At 41.5% G+C, this 12,500-nt stretch overlaps 1 protein-coding gene across 1 annotated transcript in view; it reads right to left on the bottom strand.

Annotated features, from left to right (window-relative positions):
- The window catches only part of ccndbp1 (cyclin D-type binding-protein 1), a 27,260-nt gene that overhangs the window by 7,619 nt on the left and 7,141 nt on the right, over positions 1–12,500 (bottom strand). Inside the window, exons 3-6 of the mRNA XM_028577100.1 lie at positions 11,292–11,371; positions 10,619–10,700; positions 6,406–6,502; positions 3,198–3,271 (exon numbers count right to left, since the gene is read on the bottom strand). Of these exons, the coding sequence (XP_028432901.1) occupies positions 3,198–3,271; positions 6,406–6,502; positions 10,619–10,700; positions 11,292–11,371 (333 nt within the window). The remainder of the gene's footprint in view (positions 1–3,197; positions 3,272–6,405; positions 6,503–10,618; positions 10,701–11,291; positions 11,372–12,500) is intronic.

The raw sequence follows: 12,500 nt of genomic DNA, 5'->3' as shown, positions 1-12,500 counted from the left end.
ATATAGACTTCTACCTTCTACTGTTTCTATAACGTTTAAATACGATATAGACTTCTACCTTCTTCTGTTTCTATAACGTTAAAATACGATATAGACTTCTACCTTCTTCTGTTTCTATGTTTAAATACGATATAGACTTCTACCTTCTACTGTTTCTATAACGTTTAAATACGATATAGACTTCTACCTTCTACTGTTTGGTTTAAATACAATATAGACTTCTACCTTCTTCTGTTTCTATGTTTAAATACGATATAGACTTCTACCTTCTACTGTTTCTATAACGTTTAAATACGATATAGACTTCTACCTTCTTCTGTTTCGGTTTAAATACAATATAGACTTCTACCTTCTTCTGTTTCTATGTTTAAATACGATATAGACTTCTACCTTCTACTGTTTCTATAACGTTTAAATACGATATAGACTTCTACCTTCTTCTGTTTCGGTTTAAATACAATATAGACTTCTACCTTCTTCTGTTTCTATGTTTAAATACGATATAGACTTCTACCTTCTTCTGTTTCTATAACGTTTAAATACGATATAGACTTCTACCTTCTTCTGTTTCTATAACGTTTAAATACGATATAGACTTCTACCTTCTTCTGTTTCTATAACGTTTAAATACGATATAGACTTCTACCTTCTTCTGTTTCGGTTTAAATACAATATAGACTTCTACCTTCTTCTGTTTCTATGTTTAAATACGATATAGACTTCTACCTTCTACTGTTTCTATAACGTTTAAATACGATATAGACTTCTACCTTCTTCTGGTTTAAATACAATATAGACTTCTACCTTCTTCTGTTTCTATGTTACAACGATATAGACTTCTACCTTCTTCTGTTTCTATAACGTTTAAATATATTATATAGAGACATCTACCTTCTTCTGTTTCTATGTTTAAATACGATATAGACTTCTACCTTCTACTGTTTCTATGTTTAAAACGATATAGACTTCTACCTTCTTCTGTTTCTATAACGTTTAAATACGATATAGACTTCTACCTTCTTCTGTTTCTATGTTTAAATACGATATAGACTTCTACCTTCTTCTGTTTCTATAACGTTTAAATACGATATAGACTTCTACCTTCTTCTGTTTCTATGTTTAAATACGATATAGACTTCTACCTTCTTCTGTTTCTGTTTTTCGATATAGACTTCTACCTTCTTCTGTTTCTATGTTTAAATAAGATATAGACTTCTACCTTCTTCTGTTTCTATGTTTAAATAAGATATAGACTTCTACCTTCTTCTGTTTCTATAACGTTTAAATACGATATAGACTTCTACCTTCTTCTGTTTCTATAACTTTTAAATACGATATAGACTTCTACCTTCTTCTGTTTCTATAACGTTTAAATACAATATAGACTTCTACCTTCTTCTGTTTCTATGTTTAAATACGATATAGACTTCTACCTTCTTCTGTTTCTATAACGTTTAAATACGATATAGACTTCTACCTTCTTCTGTTTCTACCTTCTTCTGTTAACGTTTAAATACGATGTATACTTCTACCTTCTTCTGTTTCTGTTTTTCGATGTATACTTCTACCTTCTTCTGTTTCTATGTTTAAATACGATATAGACTTCTACCTTCTACTGTTTCTATAACGTTTAAATACGATAGATTTCTACCTTCTTCTGTTTCTATAACGTTTAAATACGATATAGACTTCCACCTTCTTCTGTTTCTATAACGTTTAAATACGATATAGACTTCTACCTTCTTCTGTTTCTATAACGTTTAAATACGATATAGACTTCTACCTTCTTCTGTTTCTATAACGTTTAAATACGATATAGACTTCTACCTTCTTCTGTTTCTATAACGTTTAAATACGATATAGACTTCTACCTTCTACTGTTTCTATAACGTTTAAATACGATATAGACTTCTACCTTCTTCTGTTTCTATGACGTTTAAATACGATGTATACTTCTACCTTCTTCTGTTTCTATAACGTTTAAATACGATATAGACTTCTACCTTCTACAACGTTTAAATACGATATATACTTCTACATTCTTCTGTTTCTATAACGTTTAAATACGATATAGACTTCTACCTTCTTCTGTTTCTATAACGTTTAAATACGATATAGACTTCTACCTTCTTCCGTTTCTATAACGTTTAAATACGATATAGACTTCTACCTTCTTCCGTTTCTATAACGTTTAAATACGATATAGACTTCTGCCTTCTTCTATTTCTATAACGTTTAAATACAATATATACTTCTACATTCTTCTGTTTCTATAACGTTTAAATACGATATAGACTTCTACCTTCTTCTGTTTCTATAACGTTTAAATACGATATAGACTTCTACCTTCTTCTGTTTCTATAACGTTTAAATACGATATAGACTTCTACCTTCTTCTGTTTCTATAACGTTTAAATAAGATATAGACTTCTACCTTCTTCTGTTTCTATAACGTTTAAATACGATATAGACTTCTACCTCCTACTGTTTCTATAACGTTTAAATACGATATATACTTCTACCTTCTTCTGTTTCTATAACGTTTAAATACGATATAGACTTCTACCTCCTACTGTTTCTATAACGTTTAAATACGATATATACTTCTACCTTCTTCTGTTTCTATAACGTTTAAATACGATAGACTTCTACCTTCTTCTGTTTCTATAACGTTTAAATACGATATAGACTTCTACCTTCTTCTGTTTCTATAACGTTTAAATACGATATATACTTCTACCTTCTTCTGTTTCCATAACGTTTAAATACGATATAGACTTCTACCTCCTACTGTTTCTATAACGTTTAAATACGATATATACTTCTACCTTCTTCTGTTTCTATAACGTTTAAATACGATAGACTTCTACCTTCTTCTGTTTCTATAACGTTTAAATACGATATATACTTCTACCTTCTTCTGTTTCTATAACGTTTAAATACAATATAGACTTCTACCTTCTTCTGTTTCTATAACGTTTAAATACGATATAGACTTCTACCTTCTACTGTTTCTATAACGTTTAAATATAATATAGACTTCTACCTTCTTCTGTTTTTATAACTACGATATAAATAACTACGATATAAATATATAAATACAACTGCATGTCATTCTATCTGACTCCACTCATCTAATCTCAATCTTCACACACCATTTCCATTTAAAAAGATCCGGGCAGGGTAGGTCTACTGACCTTGTGGCAACTGGGCAAAGTGGTCGCAGGCTGACCACACACTTCCTGTTGATGTCAGCTGATCATGGGACAGACTACAGGAGAGCAGAGGAAGAGGAGGATGAAGAAGAGGAGGAAGAGGAAGTCAGATTGAATGAAAACAGCGAGAAAGAGCAAAGAAACATACCCCTTAAAGGTGTCCTGCCTCACATATTTCATGACTTTGTGGTGATGTCTGAAGGTCTACCATGGACTCTGTAACCATGGTTACCTTGTTTCAAGCCATTCTAGCGTGGTAGAGAAATCCTGCAGGAAGACTCAGCTCGATTTCTGCCAGTTCTCATTAATATTCAACGAGCTAAGCTGCTCGAATCTGATTGGCTAACAGCTAGCCAATGAGAGCCTGGCTATCAGAATCCTTTACCCAGCCCAACTGGGCGAGCTCATGAATAGTAATGAGCTCAGGCAGTATGATGTCAGACTGACCAGCTGTTGTGATTGGTCTGATTTCTCCTCTTATTTCTGTTCAGTGTCTAGAGCTGACAGAGGAGGTAGGAGTTCATTTTCACCACATAACACAAACACACATATGGACCTGACACATTTCAACAAATGCAAAACTGGTTTTGTGTGGCAGGGCACCTTTAACAATGAGCCTTTAACATGTTAATGTTTTATTATTGACATTTATTATTAAGATCTATGTTAAAAGTAGACTGAATGTGGCTTTTTTTTGACACTGATCAACCGAAAAGTATCTCTATATATATTTACAGATCTCTATAAAATGATCTAAATTCATTAAACACAAAATACATGTGTTGCCCCAGTATTCCCCCAGTAGTCACAAATCTGAGTTTCTTTCAACCAAAGTGTTAAAGAAAACAACGTGGATGCTCCCATACGATGCTCTTCGTGAGTTGGTATACTCTCTATTGAATTTGGGTGTTTTGTTCTATTTTATAGCATTAAAAAAATAAATAAATAAATAAAAAAGACAAATGTTGAAAAAAGTGACAAAAATGTCAGAAAAACTTTCAAAAATTAAAATAATAAAAACAAAACATTTAAAATTAATTTAAACGACGGGAAGACAACACAAGGGTTAGAGGGGATTGTGTGTGTCTGTGTCTCTGTGTGTGTGTGTGTGTGACTGTGTGTGTGTGTGTGTGTGACTGTGTGTGTGTGTGTGTCTGTGACTATGTGTAGGTGTGTGTGTCTGTGACTATGTGTGGGTGTGTGACTTTGTGTGTGTGTGTGTGTGTGTGACTATGTGTAGGTGTGTGTGTCTGTGACTATGTGTGGGTGTGTGACTTTGTGTGTGTGTCTGTGACTATGTGTGTGTGTGTGACTATGTGTGTGTGTGTGTGTGTGTGTGTGTGTGTGTGTGTGTGTGTGTGTGTGTGTGTGTGTGTCTGTGACTATGTGTGGGTATGTGTGTGTACCTCTGTAGTGGCGAGCTCAGGATGACCTCCACCAGCCGTGTGTCTGTGTGTGTGTCTGTGTGTGTGTGTGTGTGTGTGTGTGTGTGTGTGTACCTCTGTGTGTGTGTGTACCTCTGTAGCGGCGAGCTCAGGATGACCTCCACCAGCTGTGTGTCTCTGTGTGTGTGTGTGTGTGTGTGTGTGTGTGTGTGTGTGTGTCTGTGTGTGTGTGTGTGTGTGTGTGTGTGTACCTCTGTAGCGGCGAGCTCAGGATGACCTCCACCAGCTGTGTGTCTCTGTGTGTGTGTGTGTGTGTGTGTGTGTGTGTGTGTGTCTCTGTGTGTGTGTGTGTGTACCTCTGTGTGTGTCTCTGTGTGTGTGTACCTCTGTGTGTGTGTGTGTGTGTGTGTGTGTGTGTGTGTGTGTGTGTGTGTGTGTGTGTGTGTGTACCTGTGTGTGTGTGTACCTCTGTAGCGGCGAGCTCAGGATGACCTCCACCAGCTGTGTGTCTCTGTGTGTGTGTGTGTGTGTGTGTGTGTGTGTGTGTGTGTGTGTGTGTGTGTGTGTGTGTGTACCTCTGTGTGGCGAGCTCAGGATGACCTCCACCAGCTGTGTGTCTGTGTGTGTGTGTGTGTGTGTGTGTGTGTGTGTGTGTGTGTGTGTGTGTGTGTGTGTGTGTACCTCTGTAGCGGCGAGCTCAGGATGACCTCCACCAGCTGTGTGTCTCTGTGTGTGTGTGTGTACCTCTGTGTGTGGGTGTGTGTGTACCTCTGTGTGTGTCTCTGTGTGTGTGTACCTGTGTGTGTGTGTGTGTGTGTGTGTGTCTCTGTGTGTGTGTGTGTACCTCTGTGTGTGTGTGTGTACCTCTGTAGCGGCGAGCTCAGGATGACCTCCACCAGCTGTGTGTCTCTGTGTGTGTGTGTGTGTGTGTGTGTGTGTGTGTGTGTGTGTGTGTGTACCTCTGTGTGTGTGTGTACCTCTGTAGTGGCGAGCTCAGGATGACCTCCACCAGCTGTGTGTGTGTGTGTGTGTGTGTGTGTGTGTGTGTGTGTGTGTGTGTGTGTGTGTGTGTGTGTGTGTCTGTGTGTGTGTGTGTGTGTGTGTGTGTGTGTGTGTGTGTGTGTGTGTGTGTGTGTACCTCTGTGTGTGTGTGTGTACCCTGTGTGTGTGTGTGTGTGTGTGTGTGTGTGTGTGTGTGTGTGTGTGTGTGTGTGTGTGTGTACCTCTGTGTGTGTGTGTACCTCTGTAGTGGCGAGCTCAGGATGACCTCCACCAGCTGTGTGTCTGTGTGTGTACCTCTGTGTGTGTGTGTGTGTGTGTGTGTGTGTGTGTGTGTGTGTGTGTGTACCTCTGTAGTGGCGAGCTCAGGATGACCTCCACCAGCTGTGTGTCTGTGTGTGTCTCTGTGTGTGTGTGTGTGTGTGTACCTGTGTGTGTGTCTCTGTGTGTGTGTGTGTGTGTGTGTGTGTGTGTGTGTGTGTGTGTGTGTGTGTGTACCCTAGTGTGAGCTCAGGATGACCTCCACCAGCTGTGTGTCTGTGTGTGTGTCTGTGTGTGTGTGTGTGTGTGTGTGTGTGTGTGTGTGTACCTCTGTGTGTGTGTCTCTGTGTGTGTGTGTGTGTGTGTGTGTGTGTGTGTGTGTGTGTGTACCTCTGTAGCGGCGAGCTCAGGATGACCTCCACCAGCTGTGTGTCTGTGTGTGTGTGTGTGTGTGTGTGTGTGTGTGTGTGTGTGTGTGTGTGTGTACCTCTGTGTGTGTGTCTGTGTGTGTGTGTGTGTGTGTGTGTGTGTGTGTGTGTGTGTACCTCTGTAGCGGCGAGCTCAGGATGACCTCCACCAGCTGTAAGACTCCCTCCAGAACCTCCACCGTGGCGTCTCGGACCTGTCGACGCAGACTCACGCCTGAGACACAAGGGGGGGGTGATTTACATCTCTTCATACAGTATCTATTCCTATTAAATCCCAAGAAGCTCTCGATTACACAACATCAAGTTCACCATCCTGTGATTAGGATTAGCTCATCGGTATAAATCAAAGGGTCTCTGCTTTGAGGTTCATTCCCCCGGACTCATCGCTGTACTCTTTACTCCTCAGTGAACTTTTTATTTTATTTAACCTTTATTTAATCAGAGGCCTGCTCACATTCACACAGTTGCACAGATTCACACCTGGAAGCTGGCCAGCACAACCCCAGTCTGATCTGCTGGCCACTGGAGCGGTTGGGGTTAAGGGCCTTGCTCAAGGGCATCACTCAGTGGTATGAGAGAGGGACAAGCGCTGCTCTTTCACTTTCTCCACCCAGATTTTTTCCTTTTTTGATGAACCGACGACCTCCCGGTCACGAGCTCTCTTCTCTAACCTCTAGGCCACCACTGCCCTCTCTGTCAAACAGCTGGCTCACTCACCTTTATATATCTTCATATATAAAGGGCATTATAGGCAGGCTACCAATATCACATATCTGAATTTATTTCTTTTACACAGAGTACTTATGGTTTACAGTCCCAGAACACTATTTCACTGTAATTACCTCAAGCCCGGACGGAGTTGTTTAAAAAGGCTTTCATGTTTGCTGCTCCTTCTACTTGCAATGACCTACAGAAAACACTCACACACTTTTATTTATATATTTATATATATTTATATACCTTGGCTCTTAGGTAGTCAGTAATGTGACCGGTGGCTTTACCTTGGCTCTTAGGTAGCCAGTAATGTGACTGGTGGCTTTACCTTGGCTCTTAGGTAGCCAGTAATGTGACTGGTGGCTTTACCTTGGCTCTTAGGTAGCCAGTAATGTGACTGGTGGCTTTACCTTGGCTCTTAGGTAGCCAGTAATGTGATTGGTGGCTTTACCTTGGCTCTTAGGTAGCCAGTAATGTGACCGGTGGCTTTACCTTGGCTCTTAGGTAGCCAGTAATGTGACTGGTGGCTCTACCTTGGCTCTTAGGTAGCCAGTAATGTGACTGGTGGCTTTACCTTGGCTCTTAGGTAGCCAGTAATGTGATTGGTGGCTTTACCTTGGCTCTTAGGTAGCCAGTAATGTGACCGGTGGCTTTACCTTGGCTCTTAGGTAGCCAGTAATGTGACCGGTGGCTTTACCTTGGCTCTTAGGTAGCCAGTAATGTGATTGGTGGCTTTACCTTGGCTCTTAGGTAGCCAGTAATGTGACTGGTGGCTCTACCTTGGCTCTTAGGTAGCCAGTAATGTGACTGTGACTGGTGGCTTTACCTTGGCTCTTAGGTAGCCAGTAATGTGACTGGTGGCTTTACCTTGGCTCTTAGGTAGCCAGTAATGTGACCGGTGGCTTTACCTTGGCTCTTAGGTAGCCAGTAATGTGGCTGTGACTGGTGGCTTTACCTTGGCTCTTAGGTAGCCAGTAATGTGGCTGTGACTGGTGGCTTTACCTTGGCTCTTAGGTAGCCAGTAATGTGACCGGTGGCTTTACCTTGGCTCTTAGGTAGCCAGTAATGTGACTGGTGGCTTTACCTTGGCTCTTAGGTAGCCAGTAATGTGACTGGTGGCTTTACCTTGGCTCTTAGGTAGCCAGTAATGTGACTGGTGGCTTTACCTTGGCTCTTAGGTAGCCAGTAATGTGACTGGTGGCTTTACCTTGGCTCTTAGGTAGCCAGTAATGTGGCTGTGACTGGTGGCTTTACCTTGGCTCTTAGGTAGCCAGTAATGTGACTGGTGGCTTTACCTTGGCTCTTAGGTAGCCAGTAATGTGACCGGTGGCTTTACCTTGGCTCTTAGGTAGCCAGTAATGTGACTGGTGGCTTTACCTTGGCTCTTAGGTAGCCAGTAATGTGACTGGTGGCTTTACCTTGGCTCTTAGGTAGCCAGTAATGTGGCTGTGACTGGTGGCTTTACCTTGGCTCTTAGGTAGCCAGTAATGTGACTGTGACTGGTGGCTTTACCTTGGCTCTTAGGTAGCCAGTAATGTGACTGGTGGCTTTACCTTGGCTCTTAGGTAGCCAGTAATGTGACCGGTGGCTTTACCTTGGCTCTTAGGTAGCCAGTAATGTGACCGGTGGCTTTACCTTGGCTCTTAGGTAGCCAGTAATGTGACTGGTGGCTTTACCTTGGCTCTTAGGTAGCCAGTAATGTGACTGGTGGCTTTACCTTGGCTCTTAGGTAGCCAGTAATGTGGCTGTGACTGGTGGCTTTACCTTGGCTCTTAGGTAGCCAGTAATGTGACTGTGACTGGTGGCTTTACCTTGGCTCTTAGGTAGCCAGTAATGTGACTGGTGGCTTTACCTTGGCTCTTAGGTAGCCAGTAATGTGACTGGTGGCTTTACCTTGGCTCTTAGGTAGCCAGTAATGTGACTGGTGGCTTTACCTTGGCTCTTAGGTAGCCAGTAATGTGACTGGTGGCTTTACCTTGGCTCTTAGGTAGCCAGTAAAGTGACCGGTGGCTTTACCTTGGCTCTTAGGTAGCCAGTAATGTGACTGGTGGCTTTACCTTGGCTCTTAGGTAGCCAGTAATGTAACTGGTGGCTTTACCTTGGCTCTTAGGTAGCCAGTAATGTGACTGGTGGCTTTACCTTGGCTCTTAGGTAGCCAGTAATGTGACTGGTGGCTTTACCTTGGCTCTTAGGTAGCCAGTAATGTGACCGGTGGCTTTACCTTGGCTCTTAGGTAGCCAGTAATGTGACTGGTGGCTTTACCTTGGCTCTTAGGTAGCCAGTAATGTGACCGGTGGCTTTACCTTGGCTCTTAAGTAGCCAGTAATGTGACTGGTGGCTTTACCTTGGCTCTTAGGTAGCCAGTAATGTGATTGGTGGCTTTACCTTGGCTCTTAGGTAGCCAGTAATGTGACTGGTGGCTTTACCTTGGCTCTTAGGTAGCCAGTAATGTGACCGGTGGCTTTACCTTGGCTCTTAGGTAGCCAGTAATCTGACTGGTGGCTTTACCTTGGCTCTTAGGTAGCCAGTAATGTAACTGGTGGCTTTACCTTGGCTCTTAGGTAGCCAGTAATGTGACTGGTGGCTTTACCTTGGCTCTTAGGTAGCCAGTAATGTGACTGTGACTGGTGGCTTTACCTTGGCTCTTAGGTAGCCAGTAATGTAACTGGTGGCTTTACCTTGGCTCTTAGGTAGCCAGTAATCTGACTGGTGGCTTTACCTTGGCTCTTAGGTAGCCAGTAATGTGACTGGTGGCTTTACCTTGGCTCTTAGGTAGCCAGTAATGTGACTGGTGGCTTTACCTTGGCTCTTAGGTAGCCAGTAATGTGACCGGTGGCTTTACCTTGGCTCTTAGGTAGCCAGTAATGTGACTGTGACTGGTGGCTTTACCTTGGCTCTTAGGTAGCCAGTAATGTGATTGGTGGCTTTACCTTGGCTCTTAGGTAGCAAGTAATGTGACTGGTGGCTTTACCTTGGCTCTTAGGTAGCCAGTAATGTGACTGTGACTGGTGGCTTTACCTTGGCTCTTAGGTAGCCAGTAATGTGACTGGTGGCTTTACCTTGGCTCTTAGGTAGCCAGTAATGTGACCGGTGGCTTTACCTTGGCTCTTAGGTAGCCAGTAATGTGATTGGTGGCTTTACCTTGGCTCTTAGGTAGCCAGTAATGTGACCGGTGGCTTTACCTTGGCTCTTAGGTAGCCAGTAATGTGACTGTGACTGGTGGCTTTACCTTGGCTCTTAGGTTGCCAGTAATGTGACCGGTGGCTTTACCTTGGCTCTTAGGTAGCCAGTAATGTGATTGGTGGCTTTACCTTGGCTCTTAGGTAGCAAGTAATGTGACTGGTGGCTTTACCTTGGCTCTTAGGTAGCCAGTAATGTGACTGGTGGCTTTACCTTGGCTCTTAGGTAGCCAGTAATGTGACTGGTGGCTTTACCTTGGCTCTTAGGTAGCCAGTAATGTGGCTGTGACTGGTGGCTTTACCTTGGCTCTTAGGTAGCCAGTAATGTGACTGGTGGCTTTACCTTGGCTCTTAGGTAGCCAGTAATGTGGCTGTGACTAGTGGCTTTACCTTGGCTCTTAGGTAGCCAGTAATGTGGCTGTGACTAGTGGCTTTACCTTGGCTCTTAGGTAGCCAGTAATACACTGTGGACAGAGAGAGGACACTCTTCAGGGTGGACTCTGCTAACTTCTCTCCATCCTGCAGAGAAGAAGAGACAGAAAAACATTTCAGTATGTTATAACTATTACTTCTTTAACAACTCATACGTATCTATGAGCCTTAGCGTTTATATTTATTACCTGTTTATATTTTTTGGGATTTGCACCTTATTGGTATATTTCCTACTTTGCACTGTTGCACAACAATAACTAAAATGTAACCAGTGTGTCTAGATGCAAACGTCCCAAATGCTGGCCCTGTCATGTCAGATATGAAGGCGGTTATCTGCTCAGCTTTAGCTTTTCTCCATCATAAAGAACTTCTCATGTTTCCTTCACCATTTACTAGTTAAGAAAGTGGAGCACTTAAAGGAACACGCTGACTTATTGGGACTTTGTCTTATTCAGACAAGTCAATACATACCCTTCTCATGTCTGTCTGACGCACCCACCGCTAGCCTAGCTTAGCACAGATCCTGGAGGTAAACGGCTCAGTAATATATATATATATATATATATATATATATATATATATATATATATATATATATATATATATATATATATATATATATATGTGTGTAATATAAGCTCAGCAAGGCAAACATTATAATCCCTAAATGAATCTGACCTGCTGAGATGGCAGTGGGGGTTGGGAGAAGGCCAGGCTGAGTTTAGTGGCTTCTTGGGACACTGCCTTCACTGCCTGGTCTGAGAGAGAGGAGAGACGTTACATCACATGACACGGCCCGGATCAGGATGGGTCGGTACGTTACCCTCCTGGTGGCCTCGGGGCAAATCTGGTCCATTTAAAAAAACATTTTAAAAACGTTTCCATTTCAGAAATATGGGTTTCCTTTCAACCAAAGAAGCTAATGTGGCTGGTTCCCTACAACCGTTACTCTTCACAGGTACAGCAAATGATCAGTTCACTACTTTTATTGAATTTGGAGGTTTTATTTATTTTCATTGTATATGAATAAAAATTTTTTTTAAAAAGACAAAAGAGCGTTGAAAAAAGTGGATTTCTTTTGGGAAAAGGCCTTAAAAAGGTGAGGAAAAAAAACTCTACCAAACATTTAAAAAAAAAAAAACTACAAAAACAACAAACACTCTGTGACAAGTGTCGAAAAAGAACAACAAAATGTTTTCATTTAAGATTTTGACCCAGAAAAAAAAAGTTAGGTTGTCGACAGGAGGACAACAGAAAGGTTAATATAATATATTATCTTGAGTTATTGGGGCACAGCACCCTACATAAACAAATAAATAAATAAATAAATATAGGACACAGAAATGTGTTGTTTGTTACAAAGATTATGAAAAATAAAATGTTTTTGACAAACCAAACTATATGTTCCCATGGCATGAAAAATTTCACTTTACGAGGTTTTTTAACATTAATATGAGTTCCCTCAGCCTGCCTACAGACAGAAATGGCACATCCTAAGAAAAGCTCATTGTGGGACTGGCTCTAATGGCTGTAATTCTGCACCAAGGCTGAATTTCGGGAAAGAGACTTCAGATACAGTATTAGGGACCACTAAGGTCTATATAAAAGAGACTTCAGATACAGTATTAGGGGACCACTAAGGTCTATATAAAAGAGACTTCAGATACAGTATTAGGAGACCACTAAGGTCTATATAAAGAGACTTCAGATACAGTATTAGGGACCACTAAGGTCTATAAAAAAGAGACTCCAGATACAGTATTAGGGACCACTAAGGTCTATATAAAAGAGACTCCAGATACAGTATTAGGGGACCACTAAGGTCTATATAAAAGAGACTACAGATACAGTATTAGGGGACCACTAAGGTCTATATAAAAGAGACTA

This window comes from Perca flavescens, chromosome 4 (genome assembly GCF_004354835.1).
Source record: "Perca flavescens isolate YP-PL-M2 chromosome 4, PFLA_1.0, whole genome shotgun sequence".
NCBI lineage: Eukaryota > Metazoa > Chordata > Actinopteri > Perciformes > Percidae > Perca > Perca flavescens.
Note: the sequence above shows the minus strand (reverse complement) of the source record. Positions and strands in the feature narration are given on the sequence as shown.